The sequence below is a fragment of the Callorhinus ursinus genome, unplaced genomic scaffold, assembly GCF_003265705.2.
Source record: "Callorhinus ursinus isolate GAN/ISIS: 27379988/994484 unplaced genomic scaffold, GSC_fseal_2.0 scaffold6, whole genome shotgun sequence".
NCBI lineage: Eukaryota > Metazoa > Chordata > Mammalia > Carnivora > Otariidae > Callorhinus > Callorhinus ursinus.
Genome location: NW_027397068.1, coordinates 66,139,014 through 66,153,605, shown reverse-complemented (window position 1 = coordinate 66,153,605; position 14,592 = coordinate 66,139,014). Strand labels below are relative to the sequence as shown.

Here is a 14,592-nt window from a genome sequence, read left to right as displayed (position 1 = left end):
ATGAAATAATTTTTAAAATAAGGCATTTATAGTATTTGTCTTAAGAATTAATTTTCTAATTCATTAATACTGTCCCTAATCATGCTATGAAATCCTGGAGGAGTTTTAAAATGAAGTGATTGGCTTGGATTTTTTTTAATATGAATTATTTACTATCATTGAGAAAACCCAGAGAGGTAACAAAAAATTTGAATTTCTGCCTTCACCCAAGAAACTCGTACCACTGAGCCCCCGCTTCCTGTGGGGGAATCACTTGCCTGAAACTGCATGGTGGTGTTCTGTCCCCACCACTGCTTACACCTTCCCAGACATTGAGGTAAAGTATCTATTGCCATTTACCGTCTTCCGCCATTGTTTTGTTCTAATCCTTGGTCGGTTTCCATTATTTACATTATCTGCCTAGCCCCATAGGCATATTATGCAAGAAGCTTATACTCTGGGTTCACATTAGAATCATCAGAGAAGCATTTTAAAAAATACCAATCTTGAGACTCACTTCCAGAAACTCATTTATCGCTCCAGGTTGTGGCCTAAGCATGGGTATTTATTTTTTATTTTTTATTTTTTTAAGTTTCACAGGTGATTCTGATGCACAACCAGGACTAAGAACCTGGTTCTGTTGTGTTGAATCCTAATGACTTTACCTCATGGTGATCTGTGTTACATTCTACTTAATCCATTAGGAGAAGTTAAATGATCAGCTTGAGGAACAGAGACAGGAACAGGCTCTGCAGAGGTATCGCTGTGAAGCTGACGAGCTGGACCACTGGCTCTTGAGCACTAAGGCTACTCTGGACACCGCACTGGGTACAGCCAAAGAACCTATGGACATGGAGGCCCAGCTGGTGGACTGCCAGGTACAAAAATGGTCTTGAAGGAATATGTCAACATCATGAAGTACATTGTTTAACTACAGAAAACATAATAATAAAAAGACTTGGTACGGATATATGATTTTTCACAATCTGTATATTTTATATGGTTAGAGAGTAGAAAAACAATACCTTATAAAAGATTAAATGATATCCGAAATTGGACTTAGTCTTTTGAAAAAATTTACCAGTGGTATCTACTCTTTAGAAAATCTTCAGCTTCCTAAAGGACATTTTTTAAAGACCATAAATACCAAAAACACTTACGGTATCTCCATTTAGTGGCTAGTAAGAACTACAAACCCAATGAAAAGAATTCGTATCAGTGAATCAGACTGTGGATAAACTGTGTGGATAAACACAGCAGGAGGTGTCTCTAGGTGCTCTGTTGCAATTTTGGTTCTAATTCTGATATATTGTTTGGACAACTTGGAAAAACTGTCAGTTATAGGCAGATAGACTGAACATAGAAGGTTGTCTTTTGGAGCAGAAAAATACTTCCTCTGATGTGAGGTCTCTTGGAATTAATGTAAGGACTAATGATATTAAGGTTTTTATTGTAATATTTTTTATTATATCTTCATTATGGAAAATTGCAAACACATGTATAAGTATAGAGACTAGATAATGACCCATGTACCAGTCACTGAATTTCAATGATTATCAACATAATAGACTTCACATGTGGGTGAAGTTATCTAGAAGCTCTTTCATTTAACAAACTAGCAAGTATCTAGAAAGACTTACTAATCTGCAGGGTTAAGTATCAGTATGCGTAACTTTATATATGTCCTATTTGGAATCAGGAAATATGCAAAAACCATTAATGAACGAACACTGTCTTTTTTCTTAATACGTAGTATGCTATTTTGATCGTTCCTTTTATGATTTGAGACTTATTATAATATTGATCATTATAACTTGGATTTTTAAATTCTCTAGGCAACTTATCTATGTGTATTCAAAGCACTGTTGTTCTCTGCCTGGATGGGAGAGAATAGAGAACCACATGTGAATGTTTTCTGTTTTTTATATCGTCTTTTCTAAAGTTTCCTTGCTGGAAAGAAATGTCTATTTTTTACGTTCCCTGCTAGTGCTTAAAATTAGCACATGTACTAACTAGCATTCCAAAATTATGTTTTAGCATTACTCCCACCTATCCCTTTTGGATGTCTCTATTTTTGTAGCTATGGATAAATTCCACAATTCAGATATATATTTCAGGGTTTTTATGAAGTATTGAAATGGTATTTTGACAACATTTTTAGAAACTAGAAGCATATGGAATCACACAAGTATACAGCAGTTCCTCAGTCAATTCAAATGTAGTATTTAAGCCAGTCGTGTAATTAGGAGTGTGGCTGTTACTAGGGTCTCATTATGAATTTTGGGGCCCTGGGCACTTTGCTTCTATGGGCTTCTTTCTCTATAAAAATACTAAAAATTATATTTTTATTTTATAACTGCTTTGGTACAAAGACTAATATGATCCAGGGTAGATTTATTAATACATATTCATTATTATATTCATTTTTTTCCTTCTGATTTTAGAAGAAATTAAAATTAAGATTTTTATTGGGCCTTGAAAAGTATTATGAGCTCTCAGCACTGTGTCAGCTGTGCCTAATGGAGGAGTCTGTCCGGCACATAATTATATTAGTTTCTCAAAAAATAATCTTCAGGAAATCGTCCATTAAGCCCCATTTCATTAAACATTTCATGCTTCCATTTAGTTCTAGTTTTTTGGTTCCAACATATATTCTTACAAGTTGATGGCAGTTTTCTGATTTAAAATATCTTTTCTCATTAGTAAAATACTTGATTACTTGATTAAATATAAATTGGAGTACATTTCAAAAAGTTTAGAGTTAAGGAATATAAGAACAGAATGATTTCTGCAGAAAATAAAATGATTGTTACTTGTTCAGCTTTGATATTTTTATTTTGTTCTTTTTTAGTTTTTGTTTTAAATCTTACCTTGGAAGAAGGGAGACTAGTTTGCTCCTTCTCTAAACTTAGCCGCTATTTGAGAAGAAAAGGCAGCTCTAGAGAGTTGTCATAGAAAGTGAAAGTAAAATTCTTATGAAAACTTTTAGAAATGGAAGGTTAAAAGTACATTATATAACAAACAAAAAAATTAAAATCAAGAAATAAGGGCAGCAATCAAAAAAAAAAGAAGTATCTTGAAAGAGAGAATCATCTTTAAATTGACAAAGGGTTGATCATATGACATCTTTACTATTATTAGTCATAAGCCTCACAATCTAACACTAAAATGATAAAACAGTCGCAATAATGGGATAATACAAAAGCATGGTCTTTTCTCCTTATCCGTTGGCTATGTGAAATACGCTTTCCGTGTGCTTTTCCAACATGTTTTCCATTATATAACATCTAATCTTAAAAAAGAGAAAAATTAGGAAGCTCAAGGAATTTTTAAAAATCTATAACTACTCTTCAGGTCTGTCAGAAAAGTAGGAAAAAACCCAAAGGCATATTCTTTTGGTGAAAGACTAAGGAAGTGTTGTATTTCGATGTGAGAAAGGATCTTTGCTGAGGCCAGCAAGCTGTGTGAATTTTCATCCTCATTTCTGTTGCTCCAGAACATGCTGGTGGAAATAGAGCAGAAGGTGGTGGCCTTATCAGAACTGTCAGTCCACAATGAAAACCTGCTGCTGGAAGGCAAGGCTCACACCAAGGAGGAGGCTGAGCTGCTGGCCGTAAAGCTGAGAACCCTCAAGGGGAGCCTCCTGGAGCTGCAGAGAGCACTGCATGACAAACAGCTTGACATCCAGGTGAGGGCTCCAGCCACCTGCAGCAAGCCAGTGCTGCAACACTGCTCAATCCTCCTACATTGTTCCGGGCCTTTTCTGTGCCTTGGATCCCTAAAGGAAGAGTTGGGGAATGATACATACTTAAGCACGGATCTGCTTTACACACACTTCGGCATTGATTTTCAAATAGGTTTTGTAAGGACTGTTTGAATCCCTAGACCTGAAGTCTGAGGTGTAGGAAAAGAAAAGAAAATGAAAATAAATACCTACATTTAGCAAATAGACTATTTTAAAAAGTATTTAAACATAGATTAAGATATTCTATAACATTTTAATATTTTTCTTTTATTCTCCTACATTCTGTTTTTCAGATATACTCAGACTTTTTAATTGAAGGCTCATCCTTATATTGTCATATATTCTAGGTGAATGGAGCCTTTTTACTCTCACGTGGTGATCTTAATGTTCCCAAAGTGATTTCTGTTTTATGTCACTGGAGTTTTGGGGGGCTAATATTTGCCTGGTGTATCCTTTAACTTTCCTTTGATTTCACCCTTTCTGTGTCCTTTTGTTTTAGATTTGCTTCTTAAAAAGACATTTGGCTGTACTTTGTCTTAAACATTTAGGTAATCAGAAAATCTCTAACTTTGAAAGGACAGGGTTAGTCCATTTAAGTTTACGGGGATTACTGATCTGTGTAGACTTCTGTTATCTTACTTTTTGTTTTTTTATTTTTGTTCTCCTCTTTCTATTCTTTTTTTTCTCCTTTTTAACCTTTATTTTTAAGTGGTTGAATGCTTTTTCTCCCCAGTATCTACTCTTTACCACTCATACCTAATAAATTCTAAGTTTATTTCTTAATCTTCTTCAAGGTCAATGTAAGAATCTTAGAACACTTTCACCCAGACTTCCCCTCATGCACCTTTCATTCTGATACTGTCCAGTATTTTAATTTTGCTCTTTTTAATCTGTAAAAATTAGAAATTACTATTATTATCCTGTACAACAATTAAGTGAACATTTATTGAGAAGCAACTGTGAGTCAGCTGCTATTTTATATAACTGAGCGAAGGAGCGCGGAAAATAACTGTATTTGTGTCTATATGCCTGTGTTTATACATTCCTGACCTCAAAGGATTATGGTTGGGGGAAACAGTAAATAAAATCAAAACACATTATTATAGATTAAGTTAGGAGATGATAAGAGGCACAGGTGAGATACCATAAGGTGGGTAGATGGGGAAAGGCAGTCTGGGTGGATTTGCAGTTCTAAACAGGGTGACTAAGGAAGCCTCCCTAAGGTTACATTTGAAGGAATGAACCATACAGATATGAAGGAGAGAGTTCTACACCAAGGGGAAAGCAAGTGCAAAGGCCCCCAGGTGGGATCATCCCACCTGGTCTGTTCAAGAAGGCCACTGTAGCTAGAGTGGAGTGAGCAAGGAGAGAGTGGTGTCAGATGAAGCCAGGTACAGGTAACATGGGACATGGTACAATGGATCTTATCAGCATCGTACCCACTTTGGTTTTTACCCTGAGAGAAATAAGAAGACCCCGGAGTATTTGGGAATAGAGGAGTGACGAGATCAGCCTTTATCCACTATAGGGGACCAGGGTGGAAGCTCAGGTGCCGGTTAGAAGACATAATGTGGAGGTTGAGGTGACAAGAACTTCCTAGATTCTGGATAATTGTGAAGGTGAAAACTACCTGAGGAACAGATGTCGGGGGAGAAAGAGTAGTCAGGTCAGCAGTTTAATTTCTGACAGGTGAAGTTTGAGATGCCTATTCAGTGTCCCCTAGTGGCCGGAATTCAGGAGAGAGACCTAGACTGGAGTCATCAGCCTCTAGATGGTCCTTAAGGCATGAGGCTTGATAAGATCCCAAAGGATTGAGGAGAGATGAAGACCAAGGTCCTGGAATCAAGTGCTGGACCACTCCAGTGCTCTGCGTTTGCAAGATGTGGAGGAGGAGCCCACAAAAGAGAGTAAAAGGGAGAAACCAGGGAGGTGAGAGGAGGATAGAGAGTTTGGTTCCTGGCAGCTACTTGCCAGTAAGCGGGACAAGATGAGGACTGGGAGCCGACCGCGACGTGTGGGTCTTTGGTGACCTCAACAGCAGCCCTTCCAGTTGAGTGGAGAAAGCCAAGACAACTCTGAAATGAGAGTGAGGACGAGGGCACGGGCTGGAGAGGAGAGCACCAGTGACCTGGCGGCAGGGAAACGATAAGCTTTAAGAAACGTTTTAAGATCAGAGGAGTAATGGCATGCCTACATGCAGATGGAAACAGCTCGGTAGAAGAAAGAATGATGAAAACGAACCCGACGAAAATTGTGTAGGAGGGAGAAGATAGGGCCCAAAGGGTGGGGTGTGGTCTGAGAACTCCAGTGCCAGGGAGACCCCTTGTCTGTGCCAGATGCTGGCAGGGGGCAGGGTACCAATACTGTGCTGGAAGCTTGATGAACATACACTCTGATTGCCTCTGTTTCCTCAGTGTAATGACAGTTCTTTTCAGACTAAACTACACATTTTCAGTTCTTTTTGCTAATTGTGTAATTATGTGGTCTGGAACATCAAACCTGATCAACAGAAAACTATTAAAAGCAATGGAAAAATTTAGTAAGATGACTGGCTTATTAAAAAAAAAATAAAGTGGAGAATCCAGGGGCACCTGGGTGGCTCAGTTGGTTAAGCATCCGACTCTTGATTTCAGCTCAGCTCATGATCTCAGGGTCCTGGGATGGAGCTCCATGTTGGGCTCCACGCTCAACGGGGAGTCCATTTGAGGATTCTTTCTCTCCCCCCTCCCTCTGCTGGCTCTCTTTCTCCCAAATAAATGAATCTTAAAAAAAAAAAAAAAGGAGAATCCATAATTTTGCCATGTACAAAGAGAAAACAACTTAGAGAAATAATTTTCCACCTGTAATATCAACAAGATAAGAAATATTTGGAATCTCAACAAATAACATTTTAAAACCTGAATAGAAAAAAATGTGAAAAAATGGGCAGATAAACTTTATTCTTAGATAGGAATACAGCATTTTAAAGATGACATTTTTGTCTTTACTAACATATAAGTTTGTTATTTGGAATGTAACACAGCGATATAAAATGTGACAAAATGATTCCAGGTTTACCTGGAATAAAATAAATGTGAAATTAACCATAATTTTCTGAAAGTGAAGAGTTATGAGGGGCTAATTTAATCTTACTATATGTTAAAATACAGTATTACAATAATTAGAATAGTTTAGCACTGGCATAATAAATGGATGAACAAAAAAATTTACAGAATAAATATTCCAGAAAGATACCCCAGTATTTAAGGGAAATTGATTAATGGTTAAAGTAGCATTTCAAATCAGTGGATAAAATAATAATAAAGTAATAGGTGAACCACTTGAAATATGATAAACTAGATTTTCTATCCCATTCTTTACAGAAAAAAAAAAGCATCACAGATGCACCAAATATTTAAACCTAAAAATTTCTGGACATATGGGTATTTGAAAAAAATCTTCGGATGGGAAGGATCTTTGCCGGTATGCCCCCACACAGAATTTTAGTTTCCTTAAAACTACTACACAACAATGAAATAGTTCTGTATGACCAAAAACATAGTAACCAAATGAAAAGACAGACAAATAGGAAAGAAACTGTATAATTCACATGACAAATAATTAATTCCCTTAATTTCCACAAATCTTTTGTAAATCAATATGAAAAGTTCACCTTAATAGAAATATGGACAAAAGATGAGATAATTCAAATGAAGAGACATACAAATGGCCAGTGAACAGTGAGCATGTGAAAAGGTATTTTAATTCACTATTGGTTAAATAAATGCAAATAAAGACAAAATACTGCTTTTTACTTTAAATTTACATACTTTAAAATGTACATGCAATCTGACTTTATGAATTAAAGCAAAAAGAAAAGCGTTAAAAATGTTAAAATTAGGGAGTAAGGAATATAAACTTTTAAAATTTTAGTTAAAAAAATAAAAATATTAAAATTTAACAAAATGAGGATTTTCTAACTATAAAAGTTTACAGTAATTTACTTGGTTTTATAAAAAAAAGTATTATCAACCTAATATATCGTGCTTTTTTTTTTCTTTTCCTAATGATGATATGTGAATGAACCTTGTCTCTAAAGAACCAAATCAAAGGGAGAGACTTTAAGGTTTCACATCTGGAATAGTTATTTAGAAAGCTGCAATTGTTGAACACTACATCAAAAGCAAATGATGTACTTATATGTTGGCTAATTGAACATAATAATAATAATAATAAAATGAAAGCTGTACTTGTGCCCTACCCCTTAGGGCAGGTAGGAAGGGAGGGGGCAACTTGATATGCAGGTGGCACATGTCAGGATTAAAAGGAGGTTTGAGGGGTAGGGGTGAGGGGGTGAAGGCATGAACTCCAAGGCCTCAGGGCCTGGTACGGACATATAAATGAGTGAAGCAGGCCTAGTCTGGACCTTGGCAAGCTGGTCTTATGTCAAGCAGCTGTTCCTCAGCTCCAACTATTGTCATACAAGAATTTACCGGCAGTATTGCTAGATCTTCCAGAGAAGAGACATTTGGATTTATATCTAATAATCTCCCAATTTTAAAACACTGCCATTTGATTCTAAAACCTTAAAATAATTTGTGTGCCCAACAGAGGTCAGACTAGGTTCTTGGACCTTCACTTTGCAACTGCTATCCTAAAGTCTCCCCATCCTGGTGTACCACAAGTCGTTAACTAGGTGACCTGGGGCAAGCTCCTGGAACTTGAGGTCAAGAAATCAGTTTTCGCATCTGTAAAATAGGGATATTAATAGTATTCAACTTTTAAAAATCCTGAGGATCTTAATGCAAGTAATGCTCACAGGAAGTGCTCAAATAGCAATGACTATAATAACAAAACCACCAGCTGTTTGCAAACCACATGCTTTGGGGGGAAAGGAACTCCTGACATGCTGGAAGGTTAGGTTTGAGATTGGGTCAGAGATGGCTGGGCTGAGCTCTTCAATAGTTTGTGGGGCTCACACCCAGCAGATCCTGTCCATGGCCACAGGGATTCTTCAGATTGAGTAAAATCCTGACCCTCCCCACAAGTAGAAGGATTTCCTGAGGATACTGTTGTAAAAATTGTAAATACTGGAAAACATGGAAGCGTTTCACTGAATTTAAATTGATCCTTGTTTATTTTTAAAATATCTATAAATTCCCTCATCTTTTGTCTAATGAGTTTCCAGCATATAAACTATTGATTTTCTTTTTTTATAATTAGAGCTATTTGAAGAGATTATTTTTCCAACTGTACAAATAAAATGAGCCCTGTTTACATTATTAGTACCATAAAAAGGGTCATTTGCCTTCATGTAAAAAAATTCAGAGTTGATCTGAAATTAACTAACTTTGGGGAAAAAAATCTTCCATTGAATGTAGATGTCAGTGAGGTTGTATCCTTCGCTTGGGGTTTGCATGATTCAGGAGAGCTGGAGCCCCTTCCTAAGTCTTGTATGGCCGTTAAGCACACCATTTCTCAGTGCTGCTTGCCTACAAAATGGTCATTATCTATCACGGCCATCTTTTTTAACTAACTGGACTGTATCAAAGAATAACCAATCCCTTTAATCTCCTCCCCCACCCCCAAGAGATTCCTTGTCTTTGTGAAGGAACACAGACATATGGGCACGTAATACCATCTCTTGAATTACATGGTTATCTTTCCTCATAAAAGGTTTAGGTCATTTTCACACATTATCATCCTTTGAAGGAGCAGAGTTTGCCCTATATAAAATAATGAAATGCTTTATAAAGAAATGTTTTATTTCATATTTAGCATTTCCAATCCTCACTAATCTTCCAAAGAATGTTCCTGGCAAAAGTGGTTACTGTTCTAGTATTTCCAAAATAAACAGCTTATGTAGCCCCACCCTCGGGGAACTCTGGGGACCAAAGCTGCCATACTTCCTGTTTCCTAGGTAGGAGAGAAAACTATTATCAGATCTACTAGAATGTAATTACCATCATTCTATTCCTTCAGTCAGTACCTTGTCATCCTCAGGGGAAAGGGAATGAAATTTGAACTGGAGTCTTAATCATTTTTTGTTTCCTGTGGTCCAAGTCTTATGTTTTGAAATGACTGAATCAGTCAAAGAAAAATTTACTAGCTGAAAAATGGAACCTAACCACATAGAAAATACATACTAAACATCTGCTTTTGATGCTACTTAATTTTTGTTTCTCTAAAGCTGTGGATTCAATTAGTGAAATATGACTCCCTTTAGATTTTAAGTCTTAGATTCTGAGTATGTGTCTGTGTGTGTAAAAGTAGTTAAGCTGTTCTTAAGATCTAACATTTCCATTGTTATTTTTCTAAGCACAAATTTGGTGTGAGGAATTTGGGGGGGGGAAGCTCTCAATCGAACAATAGTAACCTGCATAGAAGGGTGAGGTGTGGTGCCCCTGAGAAGTCACCACATGAGTCTCTAGGCTGGGCTCTGAAAACAAACCTTTACTGAAGAGCAAAGCAGAGGGGAAGTGACCAGATCCCGTAAGAAGCAGCAGGTCATGGCCATGGCCACCGTTTTGTCAGCTGGTGCAGCTCTCCCTGGAGACAACTTTCAGCCTTGTACACTGACTTCCTTAGCGTCATTCTCTGCAGGTCCCTTTTGACCTGCTGTCTTAACCTTACCAGAAGAGCCACGATATTTCAGAGTTTATGTTGGGTAGATGGTGCATTCTCAGACGGAGAGAATCTGGTTCATGCAGAAATGTATGGGCTTCAGTGCTGGAGAGTGCCCACTCACCCCATCCCTCTCACCCTGAGGAAAATCACTGCTTATCTGTAAGCAGCATTCCTGGAGCAGTGGGGAACATACTAAACTGAATATCACTAGTCATCCATTGGGAAGGTCCTGTGAAATGCAGATGGCTTACTTTAGACCAGTGGAGTCCCCATTGTTCTATATAAGCCTTATTCTCTTGCTGGGAAGCTGGATCATCTTGAAGGAAAGGAAATAACCTGTGAGCTAAGGTGGCTCCAAATCTGGGAGAGGATTATGCATAATATTACCTCTAGGTTTCACAGTTTCTTTCAGTTCACTGTACTTCAAGCACTGCTACCGATGTGACAAAGTTCATGATCTCCACATTATCTCAGACATTTTGCAATTTAATCGTGAGACTCTAATGAATAAGACAGACGGGTAAATAGACCCCATCTATTTACCTGAAGAGTTAATGCAAAAATCTGAATATAAGAAGAAGAGAAGGGTCTTTGTGGGCAATCAGGCTGGATGATCTGGAGCGGATGGATCCCATTCCATGGTCAGATTTGGCAATGAAGAACCAAAGGACTGGGGAGTAGCAGCTGTGGGGCTAGGGAGCAAGACCCCCTCCTCTGTGGAAGCTCCCTGTAAACTGTCCCTCTTCTCTGCCCCATGGCTTTGCTGCTGCCGCCACTGCGCCCTCTCAGAAGCCCAGGTTCTCTCCCCTCACGGTCTTTGCTCCAGCTGTTGCCTCTGCCTGGAGGGCCCTCCACCTACGTCTGTGCCAGGCTGGTGGTTTCTCATCATTCAGTGCTCAGTGCAGTTTTCTCAAGAGGCTCTCCCTGACCAGCCTAGGAAACCTTCCCCTTCACTTTCTATCCCATTATCTAGTTTTAAGTTCTTTATAGCTCTTATCTCAGCTTATCTTGCTTGTTCATTGTCTGTCTCCCCAGCAGGGCCCCTGTCTGGCTTCTGGGAAGAATATGCCTAGAACAGTGGCTGACACACAGTGCACACTTATTTAATAACTATTTAGTGAATGAGTTATCTTAAGATCGTATTATTTACCTTTTTGACATATATATACATGTGAGTAGAAGGGCTCTCATTCTGAACTAATTCCGTTCTGATATGCAATATCAGAGGGCCTTTCAAATTCCATCAGAATAATCAAGCAGGATGGATAAATCCCTGCCTAGGTAAGGAGTAATTTCTCTTGTCTTTCTCCTTTAGCCAAACATTATCCATGCCAGCAGTGGCAACAGATGACAGTGGGGTCTGGTCTGGATGGTGATAGTAGGGGAAGTGAGATCTAGAGTTATATTCTCATGGAAAAAGTTCTGGAATATCTGGTGACCACATCAGTCAGCTAAAAAAGCCTAGCCTCTAAGTAGACAGTTTTCCCCCTCAAATATTTGAGTATAATCATCTGTTTATTGTTCTCCTTTCTGCAAATACCATAAATTCGATGGGTTTTATGTTACCTTTTTTTTTTTTTTTTTAGTCTGGTTTCATGTCCAAATGGATCTACTTTGGTATTATTATACTGACCACACCAAAGTTGCCTTCACTCCATTTGGTTAAGGATTTTCTGTGGATAGTATGACTCTTGATTTCTGCCTCCTTAAAAGCAGGGCACCGCGCAAGAGAAGGAGGAGAGCCATGCCGACCTAACTTCCAGCCAGAGCCCCGGGGTCCAGGACTGGCTGGCCCAGGCGCGGACCATGTGGACCCACCAGCGACAGAGCAGCCTCCAACAACAAAAAGTAAAGCATTTCTGATCTCTCCGTAGCCTGCAGACCTGCCACACAAACACCTGGAGAGACATGTTTTAGGTGGACAAGTGACTTCTGTACTAAATACAGAGTGTCCCTTTATCTTCTCTTTGGACAGAAATAAGACCTGGCTAACTGCTTCAGTGTACTTTCTTATGACCCCTGGAATGATTGGTCATTTTAAAGTCCTTTCTTTAAGAAAAGCTGGTGTTCAGGTTTACAAATAGCATGACTCAATTATAATCTGCCTTACGAAGGTTACCTACTCTATTTCCAGATTTGCCCCAATTCGAGCCTATTTTAGAGAATAAATAACCTCAGAAAGGCCTTTGAGAATTGGTAAAAAGCCTGAGTTACATGTTTTTAAAAAAACTTTTTAAAAATGCAATTTATTTTTCACTTTTAAGTGAAAATTTTCACCATCACAAGATAAGATTAAAAATTATCACCTAGTGAAACAAATGAGCTTTGATGAATGATTTCTCATTGATACCTTAGCTTTAGAAATGGGGCATATTAAAATATTTCACTTTCTCAAACAGAAAAGACATTTTTCACAAATAGTGAAAAAGTAAAATCAAATCTGTTGATTGTCCAATTTATGAAGCAAGTGGGGAATTCAAGAGAGCTTATCTCAGCTGAAAAGGCAGTATTTTGAGAAGTGAAAGTGCACTGTGTACCACTTGAGGGCACCATTGCCCAGCAGAATTTTTTTTCCATTAAATTTTTTTTTTTCCAAGATTTTTCAGAGATACCTTTTATAAAAGCCAAAGAAAGGTATAGAGTACTGTGGAGACATGACTGCATTTACCTTAACCCACACCTTTTATGTAACATCCAGACTTAGAAACTTACTGCAGGAGGTCTCTGAGAATTTTCTAGACATAAAACCATGATCGTAGGCAATAATCACAAAGTAACACGTTTCCATTTCTGCTTTTCTGTGAGCAGGAGTTGGAACAGGAATTAGCTGAGCAGAAGAGCCTCCTGCGGTCAGTAGCCAGTCGTGGAGAGGAAATTCTCACCCAGCACTCAGCTGCAGAGACCTCTGGTGGTGCTGGGTACGTTTCTAAACACTTTCTCCCAACTTGCCCAGATTTGAAGAAATATAAACATCTCACCTGAAATTTTGTTTTAAACATCTGCAAGAACTTAATCATTTTGTTTTCACTTTATGATATTAAATTTACTTGCATTGTGAACATTTGTTGTGCAGCACAAGGATAGCTAGTAATTATGACGGCTGATGAGTGACTTGTTTGCCCTCTTTCCAGTATGCTGAGCAAATCTGTCCGAAGAAGATGCTTAGTAGTTAATTTTTGAGAATCAAATAAGGAATGCATTCTAAACACATTCCTCTGTGTTTCTGAGTGATTATATCTAACTGCAAAGCATTTTCCCTGCAAAATGAGCTCATCTGTCCCCAACATCACTCAGAAAAATAAATGTATGTGCCCGCTAAATGTCTTGATTTTTCTTGATGATGTCTGTCTATAATTTCTACATGTAAAGTCATTGAGTTTCAAGAACTGGTTTGGAATGGAAACTGAAAGCCTTGTACACAGTGGAGTAAAGTGTTAAAATAAAAAAGAAGGAAGTTAGAGAATTTTCAAGTTGGAGATTCTGACTTAAAAGGCAGGACAGAAAAGGAACCACAGAGCAGGGTTGAAGTATCCCTGTATTTTGAGTCAGGTCTGGGTTTTCTCCATTCCTACACCAGTCACCGTGGAAAAGGAACTCAGCCCTGAGCCTCAGTTTGCTCATCTCTAGGATTACAGAGATAATCGACCACCTCCATCTCAGAACGATTATGAAAGCAGTGGATGCAACTGAGAGGATATGTAGGAAAACTTTAAAATCCAAAACATTAAAAAAAAAAAAGTTTCAGTGAAACCTATGTGCTCATGCATTGTAAAGATTTGATTTAGTAGTATCCTTTGGCCACCGTGGTACAGCAGATAGCGTCAGTTCCACTGAGTGTTGTCAATTCTGAACAATTATTGGAGGAAATAACCAAAGGAGGAAATACATGGTATGGAGATGACTTTTGAAATATTATTTATAGTACCAAATAATAGAAAAGGTGGAAATGCCTGCTAGTATAAAAAATGTAACATGAGAAATGCTGTTCCTTCCACGCCGACTCTGAGTCAAGACCTGACTTCGCTTTTCATTTTATGCCTCCAGTTCTTCTAAAACATTTATTCATCCTTCACAATTTTCTGAATATTTTTGCCAAACTCTATTTTTACAAAGAACCCATTCACCCATTGCCTCCGCATCATATGAGTAGTCACAAAAAGCAGCAGTAGGAATCTTCTGCAACTTTCTTCCCATGATATTTTTCTTTCCTTGGCCTTTAGCTTTGGAAGGACCTAGATGAAAGACAAACCCATTTGCTGTTT

At 38.0% G+C, this 14,592-nt stretch overlaps 1 protein-coding gene across 11 annotated transcripts in view; it reads left to right on the top strand.

Moving 5' to 3' along the window:
- The window catches only part of SYNE1 (spectrin repeat containing nuclear envelope protein 1), a 336,369-nt gene that overhangs the window by 196,879 nt on the left and 124,898 nt on the right, over positions 1-14,592 (top strand). For 9 of the 11 annotated variants that reach the window (XM_073894098.1, XM_073894101.1, XM_073894102.1 and 6 more), the window contains 4 exons: positions 684-857; positions 3,476-3,667; positions 12,044-12,178; positions 13,139-13,248. In XM_073894098.1, the coding sequence (XP_073750199.1) occupies positions 684-857; positions 3,476-3,667; positions 12,044-12,178; positions 13,139-13,248 (611 nt within the window). The remainder of the gene's footprint in view (positions 1-683; positions 858-3,475; positions 3,668-12,043; positions 12,179-13,138; positions 13,249-14,592) is intronic. The other 2 variants (XM_073894100.1, XM_073894097.1) reach the window with 1 other exon arrangement.